General features: G+C 36.1%; 2 protein-coding genes across 3 annotated transcripts; one reads left to right on the top strand and one right to left on the bottom strand.

Annotated features, from left to right (window-relative positions):
* Nucleotides 1-91: 91 nt before the first annotated feature.
* On the bottom strand, nt 92-9,322 carry LOC137395292 (uncharacterized). The gene is made up of 10 exons (XM_068082179.1): nt 9,210-9,322; nt 8,232-8,313; nt 5,993-6,979; nt 5,067-5,263; nt 4,002-4,122; nt 2,847-3,025; nt 2,193-2,395; nt 1,731-1,920; nt 433-537; nt 92-315 (listed from the first exon to the last, which is right to left on the bottom strand). The coding sequence occupies exons 3-10, from the start codon at nt 6,966-6,968 to the stop codon at nt 100-102; spliced, it is 2,187 nt and encodes a 728-aa protein (XP_067938280.1). The 5' UTR covers nt 6,969-6,979; nt 8,232-8,313; nt 9,210-9,322; the 3' UTR covers nt 92-99.
* Nucleotides 9,323-9,431: 109 nt separating this feature from the next.
* Nucleotides 9,432-19,513, top strand: LOC137394697 (uncharacterized). 2 transcript variants are annotated; one of them, XM_068081460.1, is made up of 7 exons: nt 9,432-9,567; nt 11,250-11,393; nt 14,251-14,432; nt 15,281-15,461; nt 16,485-16,659; nt 17,032-17,238; nt 18,792-19,513. In XM_068081460.1, exons 2-7 carry the CDS (start codon nt 11,273-11,275, stop codon nt 19,414-19,416), a joined length of 1,491 nt encoding a protein of 496 aa, XP_067937561.1. In that variant the 5' UTR covers nt 9,432-9,567; nt 11,250-11,272; the 3' UTR covers nt 19,417-19,513. The 2 variants fall into 2 exon arrangements, with proteins under 2 accessions (XP_067937561.1, XP_067937562.1); XM_068081461.1 differs by lacking the exon at nt 9,432-9,567 and adding an exon at nt 9,646-9,731.

Below are 19,513 nucleotides of genomic sequence, written 5' to 3' on the forward strand. Positions count from 1 at the left end.
AAATACTGAAAGGATAATTCTCAAAATTATGTTGCTGCACCACCACTACTGAACTCTGATAGTCACTAATGTGACACTTGCGAGTCTCAAGTTTTGAAGCTAGACTAGTGTCACGGATGAGTCATATTGCTCTAGCAGTTTCAGTGCTTCTCTCAATGCATCAACATTGTTGTTGACAAGTACTGATGTTTTGATGCTCTGCTCCCAGGTCATGTAGTAGTGTTCTTGTTTCTTGGTCTCACTGTTGATAACAACATTAAGTTTGCCCATGAGTTGGCTCATGATGTGAGCGTGGAGCCTATCAGATATGACCACCTGAAACAGACAGCAGCTGATGTATCTCGTCGCCTCTCGCTGACATTAATTAAAGATTACAAACTTGATACTAGTATTAATTGATACTAGTATATACATGCGTATGAGAAACCCTACCTTTCCTCTCGCTAGAAAGGCTATCCCTGTCATTGTTCTTAGCTGATGATCTTCCCAGAAATCGCTTGACTGCTGGCCCATCCATTCATCACTCCAATCTGTTACCTAACACGACCCAAGCTTAACATAACTGGTATATAGTAAGTCCTCATGATCAAACCACGCGGCTTGAGTACATGCATCTCTCACGCAACATATGAACCTTTACGTTACTTGTTTGCATGAACAATGGAAAGTTAGTCATACAGTTGATATAAAAGCAAAATACAGTCTATTAATGCTAATAAACTAGCAGTCAGGTGTAATAACTATGCGCACAGTTATTCCATGATGCGGCAAGGTAGTCCAGTGGTAGTGTGCTTGACTGCAAATATGGATATTTGAGTTTGATTCCTTTGCAGTGTAATTTTCTTTCCTAACGCTCTTAGCGTGGCTTGGGACAGACACGGCTCTTATTATAGCAATCAAGGTCATAAACAAGGTCATATGAATAGTCATCATTGTATTAGCAATGCTAGTATTCAGGTCAAGCCAGTTTTATATAAAACTAGAAAATCAGTTAAACATGAAGTAAGTATTATTTGTGTTACTGAAATCTATCCATTAAAGACAAGTGCCAGAGCAGTTGGAGGCCAAATGAAGTACTTGGTAATTCAGTTGGTCATGTTATAAAATTATTTTACAGCTAGTTAGTCAAAAATATATCTGCAAGTTTTGTTTCAAAGTTTGGCAGAAATTTTATGTAATAACGAGTCGCCGCCTCTATGCTGGGTCTTTCAGCAAACAAGCTATGAGTTGTTGTTTAAAATGAGAACACAACTCTAGTATGGTATAAAAAGCATTAATATGTAAATGACGGATGATTCTTGACTGTTTTTTAGCAGCTTATGAAGCGAATTCTAGATTTAGTGTTAAGCATTTTAGCTGAGAGTTGTCTATAATAACAATGTTCTGTTTATTCTATTGGTGGAAAGTTATATGAAAAAAGTTGGCTAAGGAGATAATAGTCATAAAGTAGCCTTTGGGCGGTATCTAAAATGAATATCATTTGAAGAAGATTTGGTTGCAGAGGAGAAATAGTACTTAGTAAGCTGCCTCTGCAAGGGTATCAAGGATTGGTCAACTAAGCTTTTAATACCAAGATTTTTATACCAGCCATTTGAAAGGTTGGACCAAGTGCTCTCATTTGAAAGGTTGAACCAAGTGCTCTTATTTGAAAGGTTGAACCAAGTGCTCTCGCATCAGCAAAAAGCGCTAATGATATCTAGTGGTAAATTAATGTTTATATGTTCACCAACCTGTACTTTGAGATTGGCTGGAAATTCCGGCATTGCATCATTTTGGGATTCCCAATCATTCCTTTTCAGCCATATGATGTCATAAACAGGCACAATGTTCATTCTTATACTGCCTACAGCAAATGCCGAGTCGGGCGCCAAATAGTTGTGCGTGTTTTTAAAATACTGTTCTGCCAGGTCGTAGGAATATCTGCAAATAGGAGAGTTGTAGAAGCAATGACAAGCTTTAAAATCTGGAGGTAACCAAAGAGCTTGCAACACAAGTTACGGACAGTTCTTGGTTGAGCTTTGATAGACATAAACATACATGTGAATACCTCAAAAAATGACAATATGAACATCATTGTTCGTCTCCTACATACAGAGAAGCTTAGTGATTATAAATGAGTTTTTAATATTATATTAACGAGTACATAATCTATCATACGTATAAATAGTTATGTCTAGCTGACAAACACTCACCTGTCTCTGAGCACAACATGCACATCTTTATGTTTCCCGAATATAGCAGCAAATTGTTCGATTTCAGTGCATGGCGCTATTGGGTGGCAAACGCTGATTGGAAATACCATGATGCGATTATTGGGAAAACCTTCTACTGTAATTGTTGTTACAAATTCATGAGAAGGATGGCCTATATAACCTGCGCCTTGAATCAACACAACCTGAAAATACATTTAAAATTTTTTACAGAAAAGTCTTACGATTGGCTACCTAAAGGAGATCAAAAGTCAGCAAGTTGCCGAAAGTACTAAGAGCATTTGTTCTATCTCACGAAACAAACTGCAATAAATTGTTTACCTATCGTGAGTTATGAAAGAAAAACAGCACCTGTGCTAGCTGCCATATATCATTGCAAGTATTCTATGGAATAATTCAAACCCTTTACTAGATAGTCAAAGATTGCATCACATAAAGCAACTTCAAAGTCAGCATGTTGCATTCACAGCTTCTGATATGTTTAAACCTCCCATGTATTTGTCTCTTTATGGCTAATGCTATACATATTCAGATAGTTGTGCTAATAACACAGATATAAGCCAGACACTTCATACCATTCATAACTAGCTAATAAAAAGGGTGTCATAAAATGTTTTGTAATGAATGGAAACCAACCAGTTCAGGGTCATCTTTATTGATTTTGCTAAAATCACACTCTCTTCCAGGATAGAAGCAGTGATAGATGAGTTCAATACCCATCCTCTGCAAGATTCGTCGTTGACCAATTGTGATCAGGTGGTCTCCTTTGTTGAACCATTGGAAAACATTGACTAGTACAGCTTTCTTGTATTTGCCTGCAAGCACCCAGAGTTGTCTTCTTTTTAAGTTGTATTTTAGAATGTGATAAGTGAAGGCATAAAAAATTATTTATTAATTTTAGACAAATTTTTTTGTTTTCAGTATTATGTGCTACAGTCAATAGATTGTCTATGAACTAGACTTAAAAACTGAAGTCTACATGCAGTGGGTATCCCACTCTATAAATTGAACTATAGTCTTTGCAAATTGGACTACAGACTTCAGGTTCTGCAACAGTTGAGTTGGTCAATAGGTGTAAAAGCACAAGAAATGCTTTTAGTTAAATTGTTGGCAGTAGTATTTAAGATTAGATGATTTTCTTCTTACACAAATCAAATCATTTGAAAAACTAAGTAAAGATACACACTTGCTCACCGACCTGTAACCATGTATCATGAGGGTGCCATACATGTAAGTAGAGTTTAACCTCATTTGCTGGACACCAGTCAGTATATAAGATCTAGTAAGTAAGCTTGACTTTTTTAATCTGTTCAACTGATACTATAATAGCTCATCATGAATAGGCGATGCTATTTATTAGCATCGACCGCTGAGGATCTGACTTTAGCCCTAGGATATTATCCGCAGACGGATCATTACGACAAGCTGGTAAACTTTGTTTGCAAAATCAACTTTTTAAAAAGTATCTGGTGAAAGCAGCAGAGGTCTTCACGGTTTGATACACACATCACATTTTTTAAGACAGAGAGTGATACCCCCTAGAAACAGAGAGTGATGTTTCCTAGAAATGTACACTTACTGTGTATAGAGACAGCACACTGTACTCCAATATTTTAGTAGATTCTTTAAACATTAAGTAAATGAGATCATAGTAAGTTGATAGATTCATATGACGAGTGAGTTTAGATTTGGACAAATACGTGTGAATGTGGCATTACGTTACCATATAACTTACTAATGCTGGCGGACTGATTGTAACAAGGCTAGAGTTACATCACATGCATGTCTTACCAATGATGTGGGTGAACACTTGCTGATGTACCTCGTATGCTGCCTTTATCAGGGTGTTTGTGTCTTTTGCACGGATAGAATTGCTGTTAGCTTTTGTAGGATTTTTATAAGCATTTATCGCCTGCAAGATAACATTTTCTGCTACAATTTTTACACGTGTGTTGATTCAGTTCATTGTGAAGACTCTTGAAATGAAGGCATTATTTTAACACAGTTCAACTTCACCAAACTTTCCTAACAAGAATTTGTCTATGGCCATTTTTAACACTTTTAGTCTCAGACACCTTTAATCTATAATCTTTAGTACTTCAAAAAGTATTTATTAAGCAGACTATGCTCGTGTTGTACCGAGTGTACTTGTGTTGGACTGAGGTATCGGCCTTCTCTCTTATGCCAACTAATGAAGGTTTAAACGGCTATTATTAGAATGACATATTTTCTAATTTATAAATGGAGAAGACAAAAACACTGAAGAACAAATAACCAGCATATCTTTAAGTTGGCAGAAGACAAAAATGAGATCCGATGAGTTGTTAGCCAGCCCTAATGATCAAATGTTAACAGGTCAGCAGGCTATGACAGCTCTTTTGGTAAGCTATCATAAAGTATACACATCTACATATGTTGGTGATTATATCAAACAATCTATAGCTTTGAACTTTTATGACAAGCACAAGTGTAGACTATTTGTAACTATCTACAACAGAATAGAAGCTCAAATATTTTTCAATTAAATGGATGTATGTGAGTGAAGATGGTTTCACTAACTTGAGCAAAGTGAAAAATCTAAGTTTTACGTCTAATATATAAACGATAGATTTTTTCCAGATGAAAACTAAAACAATTAGTCTACCACATTCAGTATAGTATAACATAATTTAAAAGTTTTTTATTTAACATTTTTATATATAACTTTTAAAACGGGTCTATTAAAAAAGTCAAAGGTAGTTAGTTATCAGTTAATCAACTCCTAAACATTAAAAATTCCAAAACACAAATGTGCAAAGATAAATTTATAATTTTTTTCTCTTCGCACATTTCAAAAAGATTTAAAATTATACATACCATGTTTGGCACATCTCCAACCTGTTGCACAGCCTTAGACATCACTTCATGTCTCTGCTGTAGTGTTTCTTTAATTGCAAGAGGAGGTAACTTTACTCTGATTTGATTATCGTTAGGGGAGGAAAGCGGTGGCAGAACGGAGAAGAGAATAACAACTGCAGTCACTACCACAACCAGGCTCAAGGAAGCATTCGTATCTAAACATAAATTCAGTCAAAATGTTTGCATATCGTAAATAAAGAACTACATTTATGGAAGAAAGAAATGACATTTCTCAAATACTAAAGCGTATTTTTATGTCTATTAAGATGTTAGATGTCTACGGTGTTCAGTGTACACAGTATCCACCGAGTCCACCGTGTTCACAGTGTTCATAGAGTTAACGGGCACCCACATGGTGTACATAGTGCAGTGGGTGTCCATGGTGTACAAGGCGTTCACGGTGTTCAGTGTCTGAAAGTTTGTTGCCTTGTTCAGCTTCTAGCAATTTTTTTTAATTCTATTTTTCTTCTTAAATTACTATCGTAAACATGTGCTGTCACTCTATCCTCACATGCTGTCACTCTATCCTCACATGCTGTCACTCTATCCTCACATGCTGTCACTCTATCCTCACATGCTGTCACTCTATCCTCACATGCTGTCACTCTATCCTCACATGCTGTCACTCTATCCTCACATGCTGCCACTCTATCCTCACATGCTGTCACTCTATCCTCACATGCTGTCACTCTATCCTCACATGCTGTCACTCTATCCTCACATGCTGTCACTCTATCCTCACATGCTGTCACTCTATCCTCACATGCTGTCATTCAGGCCTCCAAGGTGCTTAAATTTCAAGACTAAAATATGATATTTTAGAACTTTGTGAAATTATGCGAAATTAACATTAAATTTTTGTGCAACATGTAAATGTAACATACCTTTAAAACGACACAATTTGGGAAACAGGTAAATGATGAGGCCAATCAGCATAACTCCTCCAAGAAGCCAATTGGTCGAACTCACGATAGTTTGTCCAATCAAGAAGAAGGTCAATGCCACAAGAATTCGTTTAAGCAGGTTGAAAGTAGCGTGACCCACGACAGAGGTGTACTTTAATATCACACACGTAGAAATGATTGTGTAAGTAACATGAAAAGCTGCTGAAAAGAGGCTGGACATCCAGCCAAATGTGAAAGGAAATTTTGCAGTCAGTAGCAATGTTGCTGCAGCAGATGCGATGATTCCGGAAGCTACCATGCTGGCCGTTTGTAGTATCTCAAGTTTGCTCCTCATACTTGCTGCATCTCTTTGTAGCATTTTAAGGTTTATATTTCTCACTCCAAAAAGAATGTTAGAAACAAAGGCCATCGATAATCCATAGAGGGCGCCTGATCGCAAAGACGGCTGCCAAACGAAGCCTACAGCGCCCATTACTACCAATGGCAGTGATACTACAATGTGTGACTGTAATTTCGTTCCGATTAGCATCGACGTAAGCACCGCTGTCGTTATTGGTTCAAATGCTTTAATAGTAAATGCTGAGCCTGTATTTACAAATGCAATACTAGCATTTGTTGCTAGTGTGGCGAGAGCGTGGCATGTGTATAGAGATATCCGGCATGGCTCAACTTTCTCTTCAGCCAATGGAGAACTGTCCTGAGAGACCATAGCCTCAGTACCAACCCAGCTTTGGCCGACTCCACGATCAAGTAGATATATGGCCAATCGGAGTACGACTGCTCCTACCACGAGTTGCACAAGAGTGAGCAACAGGACAGACATCCATTGCTCACTGATATCAGGGGAAGCAGACGACTGTATAGCTGTACGAGCAAATAAGTGAGCGCAGAAGGAAAACAGAGTCCATGTGGTGAACCAGAAACCACCGTAGAATACTCTAGAGAGCTCAGCCATCTTTTGTTTTCCTAAAAAGCAATGTTCAATTACTTCAGTAAAATTAACCGAACAACTATGTTAGCATTGTATCCAGTTGATAGCTTTACATAAAGCATATTATTATAAACAGCACTGAATGGTGTGATCATCTCTTACTTAAATGTGTATGTTACTAGTGCTTCCTGTTCAACATTAAACTTTGCTATTTCAAAGGAAGCCAACACACATTCTGTACATGTTCAACTAACAATATCAGCTGATACAAGATCAGGATAGTTTCTGCCAAGTGCAGTCGGGTTGGTTTGACGACTCCAAACATTCACTAAATAAAATCAATACAACTTTATTATCAAGCAAGTCCCAAAATACCTACAATGAATTTAATTCAAATGCATCCTTAAATAACTTTATGAATTCTTAAATAACTCTATGAACTTTTAAATAACTCTATGAGCTGTTAACTAACTCTATGAATTTGGCTTTACATAAATGTTGGCATGATTGGTCAAGGTTAGTTCAACTACCTTAATCGTGTTGACGTTACTAAAACTATTAGTACAAAATATTTTTATGATATGGCTTTTTAGCAGCGGTGTAGCTGCCTAGCTATATTAAAAGATCCTATCTTATTAATAACATAGTCATTACAGATTTTTATTACTCCGGAAGGTATACACTCCTCACCTGTGTGATTAGATGATACATTGCGCCCACAACTACCAGCCCACCTATGGGTAGTTAATAACGATCGATCATAGACTTATCACTTCATTTAACATAGATTTACTTTACAAACTTAACAGCTCATGTCAAATTATTGAATTTTAGTACAGTATATTCATCAAAATTATTATCACACTATATGGAGTTGTCCATTCATTGAATAGGTGATAGAACTGCATCTGAACTGTCATGAACTTACAAGCTGTTTTGTAGATTTGAATAGAGAATCATGTAAGCTGTGGGCGTAGGCTTAGGCTTAGGCTTAGGCTGAGCATAACATAATAAATAATCTACGAATAATACATGAATCAACATAAAAGAGCAGTTAGTCATTTCTGTTCTCTAACCACCAGCTTGCTATCAGATCTGATGAAGCTATTTTAGTGTCAGGATTTTTAGCAACCAAAGCAACAAATCTTAGAAGCTGCTGCAGAGGTGTCTCCCTGCAGTATAATATGTTACAGAGGTTGTGCACCATTGGCCAGGTTAGCTCACACCATCCCTGTCAAGAGTTTATCATTCACCTTAATACGTAGCGATGAGAGGTAAGGTACATACCTTTAGCAAAGTAGATACACTTTGTTCAATATCTTAAACTTTTAATGTATGAGAAACTTTTCCAGAGTTGGCATGTTTTTTCCTAAAAAATCAATTTGAAACTAGTGCAAATCACTTAAACAGCAGGCAGTAGATCTTGAAGACTTGATAGAGTTTTGTAGTGATGAAGGTACTAAGGCTAGAGCTAGAATAAGTGATGACTGCTCATCTTCACACCAGATGGTGTTTCCATAGCAACAGCTATTATCACCACGCGTGGACGTAAGCACTCGCATCTCATCCCAAGTGTTCAAAATGGATGATTGGCTCTTAAATGTGGCTTATGTGACATGGCGACAGCTTGACCTTTTGGCAGTTCTTTCCATTCACAGGCTGTTTAAATCACATTTAAGCCTACCAGAGCTATCAACCAGCGATATTCTTTCACAGGCATCTATGAATTTGGATATGCTTAAACTGCACTGTCTCATGCCTGTGTTTGCAATATTTAAAAATTCCATCGATTTAGACAATTCTACAAAGATCAAAGATGCACATAGTTTTAGCAGCAGCTCAATTTCACTGATACGCTAATGTATCAATGAAAGAGAGCAAGACTCAGAATCCGATGTTTTGAGTGTTTATTAGCTTTTGATTCCTACAAAACTTGATATCATTTTATTACTTATGGGTGCCAGCGTCCCAAACCACAAATGCATGATATGGCTTTAAAATATAATTCAAAATATTTTTAATGCGCTTACATGATAAAGCAAAATGTTTTTATGTTTTACAAATCAGCCGATATCAACATCCACTTCAAACAAATACATATAGCTCATACTCTGTAATCAAGTACACAAAAAATCTCCAGAATTTGTTAACAATGCTATCAGGCCTAACTATTAGCTACCGTTCTATGACCTACAAAATGAATGCTCGTTCTTGTCATATTAACATATTGACAACACTCACTATAAGCTCCCTGCGTAGTCTTACCTTTGATTGAGCAAGGGTAGAGCTGAGATACCAAATGTAGGAACGGTGAAGCTAACAAGATGTGATAAATATGAGGATGGTAGAGAGAAACTCTTCCGTAACCAGAAAAAATTAGTCAGAGCCGCAGAGCCAGTCATGCATAGAGATATTGTACTAGTTCTGCGCTACTAGCTTCAGCTTAACTGAAAACCTATTATTCACCTTCATTCAGCTTTTGAATTGCTAAGACTGAAAGCTGAAGCGCAAACAAGACTTGAATAGGCATGCGAAAGTGACTCACAAAACGGTTGTAGAAAATTGTCGCAGGCCGTAGGAGAGAGCGGCTGATGAGGTGGAACATGCCATCTGCCACTTTAAGGTGGGTTGCTTGTTTGAGATGATATTGTACACGTAGCTCTGTCACTCGATGGTGTAGTAGAAAGCTGGTATAGTACTTACTGATGTTTACATTGGTGGTGACAGCCTGACAGCCTGACAGCAAAGTACAGCAACTCGACATCAAGGGGCAGTGAATCAGATTCTGTATGTTTAATTATTTTATTTACGTAACTCTTCAACTTGAAATACAATCATTATTTATAAAACTATTATTTTTATTTGTTTTTAGTGAGTTACTTCATTTAGATTTTAGTTTGCTGTAGAGCTTCTGTTTGTTATGCTGCTGAGTGTGTTTTGTTGAAGAAATTTAACTGGAGCTTTAATATAGTCATAAGAAATCTTTTGCCGAAGGTTGAGTTTTTGTATTGTTTCTGCTCCCTTTACCTACCCAGAACTTTACCTATCCAGAACTTTACCTACCCAGAACTTTACCTACCCAGAACTTTACCTATCCAGAACTAATAAGTAAATGTTGTTGTTAAGGTGGTGCAATAGGTTATTAAGTTTGTCCAGATGTTGTATTTGATAAAAGGAATTCGTTTCAGTATCGTACAATCACCTACAGCGGCTCTTGCGGCATAAGGTATACGTGTCTAGTACTCTCTGTGTGTGCTACTAGTAAACTAACCGGCGAGTTATGTTCTCTCCTAGCTGCAATGGTTTGGCAAGGAGCTAGCATTACTAATACTCCATTACAGCTTAGACATGCCAGAGAATCAAAGGGGATTAAGTTCTCTTAACCTTAGCTATTCTGAGCAACAGATTGGATAGTACAATATGTTTTTTTCTAAGCTAGTGACTTAATCTGCCAGGGTTGAACAGTATTTGATACGAAACAGGAGTATCAGTTATGCTCTCTAGAAATTTCTCTTTGTGTTAATTTCACTCGAATACAGAGACAAGCTGTAGGTAGCGTCTGGTGAGTGCGGGAAGGCTGAGGCGGTTATTAATGAAGCATTGTCTACCTCTATACTACGCTGTGAAAAGCCTGTCACCTTTGATCTTCTGGTTTAGAAAACATACTGAAAAGGCGCATAGAGTTGGGGCAGTTAGTAAATTAATTCATCATGAATAGGCAATGCTACTTATCAGATGAGGAAAGGCATTGAGCGCTTGGGAATCTGTCCTTAGCCCTAGGATATTGTCCACAAGACGGGTCATCGGGACAACCTGTTAAACTTGGTGTATGAAATCATTCAGCTTTTAAAGATGTACAAGTATCTGAACTAAAGCAAGAAAGATATATACAGTGCAATACACACTTCACATGTTTCAAGACAGAGGGTGACGCTCCCTAGAAATACATACGGACTATGTAATGAGACAGTACACTGTACTCCAATATTTTTAGTAGATTATTTAAACATGGTGTAGGTGAGATCATAGAAAGCTGACAGATTTGCGTAATGAATAATTTGTTAGTTTTTTTGATGCATTAGTTGTTATTGACTTCAGCTCAGCATTGCAGGATAATTAACACCGAGCTAGTCTTTACTCAACGTTAGTAAAATATAATGTCAGCCCAATCAAACTTTTCCGTAGAGTTAATTTTGTTTTGTAGAAGTAACTCTATGCTAAAAAGCTGATGCTCAGTATACTTAATTCAGAGATGTTAAGCGATTTCAACCATTATGGTGACTCAATAAAACTTTTTATTTTTAGAAAGACCTGAAGCCAGTCACATAATGACTTCATCTTTGAAACGAAGGAAACAATTCATAGCGGTCCTACTGCTGTCTGCGAGTGTAGCTCTATTGTGGTACAATCAAACTAGGACTCTGGTAGATGACTATGACACTACAGCTGGTAAGTTCTTGCATAAAAATAAAGTGCTGCAATTTCAGATACAATGAGCTCTCCAGCAAATATAAAGAAAATGATGTGTGGAGTGTATTCTTATGGAAAGAGTTTTTGCTTAATTAAGTTGCTGACACGCCTATTTCAACACAAGTTTGATACTTGCCGAGGCTTGAGCTAAAAAAGACATTCAGCACCAGTGGCCCTTGTTACCCATTTATTAGAAGTGAACACAACTCCAACTTTATGTTTAAATATGATAGCTGCTCATAAACAACAATGCCGAAAATTGCCAACCTCGTATGGATGTGGTCAAACTAGATGCATGCATAAGGTGGAAAGCTAGATATTATTATTATTACTATTGTTACCGGTTGATTTTTCTCAGCTCTTTGTCTGGTAGTATAATGGTAACCGGTAAGGTCTCCTTTCCTCAGACATTCAATACTTTCTGTGATACTCTTGCTGGTCCCAACAGATCAGAAAACTGCGCTCTGTCGCTCTGTCCTGCGTCCATTTTTCCCAATTCTTCTCTTAGATTTATTACTGACCGTCCCCAGCGCTCCAATCACAACAGGCATCACACTCACAGACGTCCTTCACAATTTCCCTATCTCTATAGCCAGTTCTTAGTACATATCTATCTTTGCTATTTTCTTCTCTTCTTCTCTCTCACCACCAGACACAGCAATATCTACCAACCATACATGACCTAGTTCTTTAGCTCGCACCAATATATCTGGTCTCCTTGACTGTACCATATGGTATGTTTGAATGGTGAAATCCCAAAGTACTTCTGCCTTGTTGTTCCCTACAACTTTCTCTGCTGGTCGTACCAGTTCCTCGCATGTAGTAGTTTATACAACATGAGTTCCAATGTATAAGCTGTGCAGCCTTATCATGCCCTTTTTTATATTCTACTGAGCAAATTTTCCACACTCACTCAGTATGTGAAATATAGTTTCGTCTTTCTTGTTACACATCCTGCATTCTGGTGTCCCTTCTTACTTTTCTATATTCATTTTTTGCCATCTCCTAGGCAACACTTGATCTTGTGGTGCAGTTATCAGTCCCTCAGTTTTTTTCATAAATCCATTCTTTATCCACTTGTAACAACGCTCTTTTTTCGTAATCCTCTATCAGCTTTGGGTATTGTCCACGCACAGTTTTAGACCAATCTTTCCCGTTCTCTTCCTTGAATCCATTGCTGTACTTCTTTCTGCTGCTGTTCTTTGTTAGTGCCCTCAACAGTCAGTTGTATCCCTTGTTTTTGTCTTTGATGTAATCTAACAATCCATGCTCTTCAGCTCGTATCGTCACTTCTACCAATGTGTCAGTCCTTTCCCACCCTCACTCCTTGTTAAGTACAGTCATGTGACACTTGCTCTCTGGATGTAATGCTCTATTCATAGTCATCAGCTTTCTTGCCTTTCTGTTTATCTCTTTTAGCTTTCCTTGTTTCCAACTTAATATCCCACTAGTGCAGCTAAGAACAGCCACTGTGTTGATGGCTTTGAAGTTGATTGTATTTCCTTCATTTAGTTTTTATTCTAGTATCAGCTTTGTTCTCCTACTATATTCTCTAGATATTTTACACTTCATTTCTTTCATATTGACATCATCTCTCCTTAAGATTCCTAATTATGTCTATCCATTTTCTTATAGGTCTTTCATCATCTCCCTATCAGAAAACCATATATCATTGTCCTCTTCTCTTTTCCTCCTGCTCATCATTAACATAGCACACTTCTCCACTCCAAACCGCATTCTGATGTCTTTCGTATATATCCTTACCATCCACACTAGGAATTATAGAGCATTCTTCGTCTTGCCAAATAGTTCCAAGTCGTCCATGTATAGCAAGTGATTAATCATATCAGGTTGAGATCTACTAAGGCTATACCCCTGCGTAGTTTGTTATTATTATTATTATTATTATTGATACTATTATTGGTATTCTTCAATTCATTCATAAAATGTCATGTCATGATAAAAAAAAATTCAGTAAGTTAAATATTGTCACTTAGTCTCATAGATTTAAAATATTCTGAACAAACAGATTTTTTTGACTTGGACTACATTGACAGCTAAAGTTCAAATGAGTTTATTTAGTAAAAACTTGAGATATTGCGATTGGAAAATTGCGGTTTGATTTTAAGCATGCTGAGCTGTTATTATGTTAGCTGAAGAAATCCTGTAAGGCCAACATTTTTTACTCAGGAATCCTGCCGCACTGGTGATACGCATAAGCTCATGATTTATTTGTTTAATGCTGAAATGCTTAGCAATTGCATCATAAACTCTGGCGAAATGTGTTTGCTGGCTTAGATAATTGCTTTGAAAATGGCAATATGTGTAATTTGGGGGGAGATCATGTTTTTAGTTGAGTTTTTAAAGAAGTTTAATAAATGCCATTTCAACTTGCTGCAAATTTGATACTATCAGTATTTTGTTTTTAATAAAGCTTTTAATAAAAGTCAAATTAGATTATTCAAGCAATGCCAATTGTTAAAAAAATTTATTTAATATGAACACTTTGATTGAGAATTTTTTCTATAATATGTTTAATATAATAATATAATATAATAATATAATATGTTTAATATAATAATATAATATAATAATATAATATGTTTAATATAATAATATAATATGTTTAATATAATAATATAATATGCTGACTATTTGTGAAGCAACTTTAACAAAGTTTAAGGTGAGACTTCAAGTTTTTTTGTTTAAGTTGAAGCAGCGTAAAGTTATTCCTTAATTTAAAACCCTGCCGTAGCCTTTAAGTTTTTATTATGGACGAACTGTTATTAAAATGTTTATATTCTGTGGTAATGACTCCTCACGGGGACTTTTGCAGAGCAAGCTGTGAAACTCTCGGAAGCTACAAATATAAACAAAGAAAAAAACGAGGTACCGCTCAAAAGCTTACCAGATGGACTGTTCAGATGCAAACAAATGCTTGCTGGTTTGGTGTTCACTGAAAATACACCAATGGGAAGCACTCATGGCGAGATAACTTCACCAGTTACGTTATCCGTGGTAAGTGAAAAGTCCAAACTAAGTACATGTATGTTTAACCTTTTTCTGTAAGCAAGAGGTTACATGCCCTGGTTACTTAAAGGATGTGTTTTACTCTAAGGCTAACAGTCCAACTACTCCAAGAAATAGCCTGCCGCCCCACTATTGTTGTACAGGAAGCTTTCACACTGTTGGCTATCTAAAAATGTAAAATTTTGTGACAAGGAATTGACAGGTTAACATACTATTTATTTTCATAACCATATCATAATAGTGGCCTTTGTCTGAAAGCACTAGTTAATCACAACCTACAGACTACAGACTAGGGTACTGATGGAATGACATATGGAGTGAGATGACTCCTCTAAATGCCTCTAAATGTGTTTTGATAAGCCAAAGTTGCCTGTATGTTGTTACATCACTTAATTGCTTACATGATGGATTTATTAGTGGCATATTTGTGTTTTGAAGGGTAACAAGAGCTTTTTGAGTCGTAAGTCTAAACATAAAAAATGCTTAAAATTGCATAAAAATAATATATTATTTGTGCTAGTATAACAGACAACCTGCTAATCAGGTTAGGCTTCACCCACAACACAGCACTATGGCTTAGCAAGGCTGACATCACTTACCACTGCCAGATACACTTACCAGATACCAAGGCTCACTGATACTCTGTTTCAGTAGCAGAAGCGAGTGCTTAGATATATTGCTTGTAGGTCCTCAAGCTAGGTTAAATTCTTATCTCTGTCGTGAACTGACGTTATTTTTGCAGGTTTCAGAGTAATTTGATTGCCAGACCAGTTGTATTGAAAGTACACTGTATTCACTCTATGTTTCATGGTAAAACGTCATATTTGTTTATACAGGTACGGTCTTTATCAAAAGAGGTAATAGCCCACATAAAAAATATATTCAATGATGACCACAATGAAAACATATACTTTGCGACTATACCCGCAATGGTAAAATCAGGCAACACCATTCAGATGGTGCAGAGGATCTGGCTAGGGCAGTATGAGAAAATGAAAACACACTATAGAGAAAAAGGTGAGTAAAATTTGAAGCTTGAGGGATCAGCTACCCTATTTAAATTTAAAGTTGGAGTTGTGTTACCTTTGAATTAAAATGGGTAACAAAAGCCACTGGTGCATATCCTAGCACCAGCCCCAGGAAGTATTGAACCTGTGTAGGAACAGGCGTGTCAGCAGCTTTAGCAACAATTCTTCTTATAAGATTACATTCCAACACCTCATTTTATTTATATTTGCTGTAGAGCTCAATGTATTTGAATTATAACAGAATATAACACATTATAGTCATCAGCTACTGTAGAGAGATTATTGAGAATGTAACAGTGTTTATGATAACAAGCATTGTAAAATAATTCTAAAATAGTTTCAAGGCTTACACATTGTCATCACACGTAGCTCGGTATTAAGGAGGTGCAATTTATTCAACAGCAGACTGCATGATGCTAGGAGTCCTGATCTACTGCTTATGTTAACATCCAGTCAGTATAGAGCAGTCTTATGTAAATAAGCTCATTTTATGACCCTAATTAACACTCAAAATAAACAGCTTAGCGCCTGAAAGCAAGAGCTAAAGTTTTAGTGTTCTACAACGGTTTAAGGTTACATCTATTTATCTGTATATATATATTTCTCAAAGTATGTCCGTGTGTCGTATGTCTGTCTGCATTTCGGCTATAGCTATTATTAGAATAACTGCAGCTGGACAACAATGCTGACGCAATGTCATGGAGTACTGTCATTAGAAGCCTAGCAGCTTACTGCAATTTCCCTTTGACAATGTGCCAGGCTAATAGCTTGAAAGTTACAGTTGTTTGACAAAGTTTTAAAACCTTTACAGTTGTTTTCATTTTTCTCTTAATTTATTTCAACTACACAAAGCACTTCCCTCATGATATGTAGTTTGAAAGTTAGAATGGTAAATGTTGTTTTATATTAAATACAAATCAATTTTCTGTCTAGACTTTTTTATTACACGGGCAACGCCGGGTAGCACAGCTAGTTACTGTCTAAAGTTTGCATAGCTTATCCCTATTTACAGGATGGAGTCTCAACACTATGTTTAACGAGTTTCAGAACAGCTGGCAAGAGAACCACTTTTACCATATGTTAATGGATGAAAACTATAACATAGTGAAACCTGGAGAGATCATGGGTATTCCAACGACAACAAATGTGAAGTTCACATACAAAAGTGATGGTCTTATGGACCCCAGGTATGAAGTACGGGGCATACTCGGAGTTTTCTTCTGTGGGAGAAAAAAGTTGCTGCTTAAATCTTGATGGTTTACTTTTCGATTGCGACGCTATACAACCCTGGTCAGCATAGCGGCTATTGAAAATTTTAAATGCTGGGAAACGAAATTATTTAGAATAAATTCCAACTAAATTTCTAAGTCTAGCTAAGAATATAAATAATCCACTAGTCTCTTTAAGGAAATTGTGCATGCCCACCTACTCAAGACATCCATTTTGACTTAATTGTTGTTTAGTGGATGGTAGATTTACAATATGACATTTAAATCTTAGATGTTAAGGTGTTTAACACATGTTCTTCATGTGTAATTGGTTTATTGTGTGAACTTTAGGTTGGTGATGAGTGGTGAGAACATGTATCTCATATTCCACACCTGGTTAGTTGACAAGAACAGCCATAATGACATAGGAGGTAGAGTTCATGTCTGGGACATGGAGAGACACGTGAAGAGACGATTGAATCTTCATATTACTCTACAGAGAACTGAGATTAATTGGATACCTCTTGATGTTAGGGGACAATTATATTTCACATACAGGTATTGTCCTTGTAGCTATAGAAAGCTTTATAGAACCACTCGAGTTTTATTTCTCATCAAGGTACCATCTAGCTTTCTATTTATGATTTATCACGTAAACAAGTAGTAACTCAGTTTATTGTTACAAAGAACTGCTATAAATAAAGCTATGTAAGATATACATATCTTTGTTACAATTTTAACAATTAACAAATTACAATTGTTACAATTGTGCAATAGGCTAACTGCAACGGTAGCTGTAATGTACTGGGTGTTATTATGTACAACAAACAGCAATAATGAAAGGAAAAGATTATATGTTTCATAAGTAATTTTGATATTCATGTAAACTCTATTCATATTCTCATATTGCAACATTGATTCGAATATTGCAGGTGTAGTTTCAGCAATGACACAATTGTATAGCCTAATAACTCTATTGTATAGCCTAATAACTCTATTGGCGAGAACTATTCTAGCAGAGCTATTATGCTTTTCAGCTTTAGCAGTGAAGTGTTAACTTCCTTAAAGTTCTGAAGATAATCACTGTATTGTTATACAATAATGTATCCATACATACATCACATATATTGCATGTTAGCATTATTATTATTAGTATGTCAGCGTAATTATATATCTTATTTTTATATTAATTATATTAAAATCAAAACATTATCATAGTGATTGAAATTTTTTTTTATGTGTGATTGAGCAATCAGTTTTGCAAAAGGAATTTGTACCGGCACATCTGATTGGCGATAATGACCAATGGTAGCTCTCACTGGTATGGGTTTAGGTCTTTAGGGTGTTGAGAGGCTCATGTAGTGACAGTTGAAGGCTAGTGCTATTTCTAAGTGATTTACTTTTTTCGTCACTCGTAAGGGTAGTTCTCAGAATGATGTGAAGTTATGAGAAAGTTTACTAACTGTATTTACAGAGGCTACTTAGCAATCGGATGTAAACGTTCATCCCGTAAGTTTAAATTGGCTGTTAGAGAATTCAGTTAAGCTCAATAGAATTCAAATGCGCATTGAGGAAGTCCTCAGTTGGTGTATGATTGCTCTATGCTGATTATTATGAAGTTGTGCTATCTATGAAAAAATTGATTTGATAACATTCCCCTTCAATTTTAGTATATTCTATATGGAATATAATCTGGTAAATATTATACATATGTGCATATACATAATTATACATATATACATGCATATATACATATATACATGCATATATAAATATATATAATGTACAAGTACATACATGTATATACGTATATACACACACATGTATATATCTATAAATATACATATATAAATGTGTATGTATATATAAATATAGTTTATACATACACATTTTATAAATCTATATTTCTATATATTGTATAAATTTATGTTTTATGGCATATAAATATTTATATACATGTATATATATTTATATAGATATATCGGCACTTCTAACAATATTAAATATTGTCAATATTTAATTAATAGTATTTAAATATTATATATTCAAACTTTGAATAAAGAAGATATAAGGCATATTCATCTCATCTGTATTTCTGTTATTCTTTTTAGTATCGACCCTTTACGAGTGATGAAATGCAACCCTGTTGATGGGGAGTGTCAGTTTGTTTATGAACAAGATGGAAGTGCTCAAGAACAGTTTCAATATACCAGTGACCATCTACGTGGAGGCACCCCATGGCTCGAGTACAGCTACCCGTATTACATCAGTCTAGCCCACAACGTCGCTGCCACTTATAAACCGTACCAAGACTTCGCTATCTATAATGCTAATCTAGTTGTGATAAATGTAGTCGATTGGAGAGTAGTATACGTGAGTCGCAATATAATTGCCAATTCTCGATGGCTGAAAAGTGAACCTGTCATAAGGAATCATACGATAGTCGCACCATTTTGGTACCCTACCGGCATCATAATGCAATCAAAAGACATTATCGATGTCTCGTGTCACCTCAATGATGCCAGTGGACACGTGCTACGGCTAAGCGGAATTGAAAGCATCCTTTCACAGGTCATAGCTAAAGATAAATCGGAACAAACTCGTGGAGGTCCAAAAGTGCGAGTTGTGCAGCAATATGTACTCGAATCTACCAAAGAATTTTATAACAACTCATGGATTTTTACAGGAGATATTATTGGCAAAACTGTGGAAGGGAAGGATATACTATTATCGTAGATCTTTTATTTTTCTGCTGTTACTCAGCGTCCTTTAGAATTTCTGCAATATTATGCTATTTATGTATTTATTTCTTTAATAAAATTTGAGAATTTTA

This window comes from Watersipora subatra, chromosome 4 (assembly GCF_963576615.1).
Source record: "Watersipora subatra chromosome 4, tzWatSuba1.1, whole genome shotgun sequence".
Lineage (NCBI taxonomy): Eukaryota > Metazoa > Bryozoa > Gymnolaemata > Cheilostomatida > Watersiporidae > Watersipora > Watersipora subatra.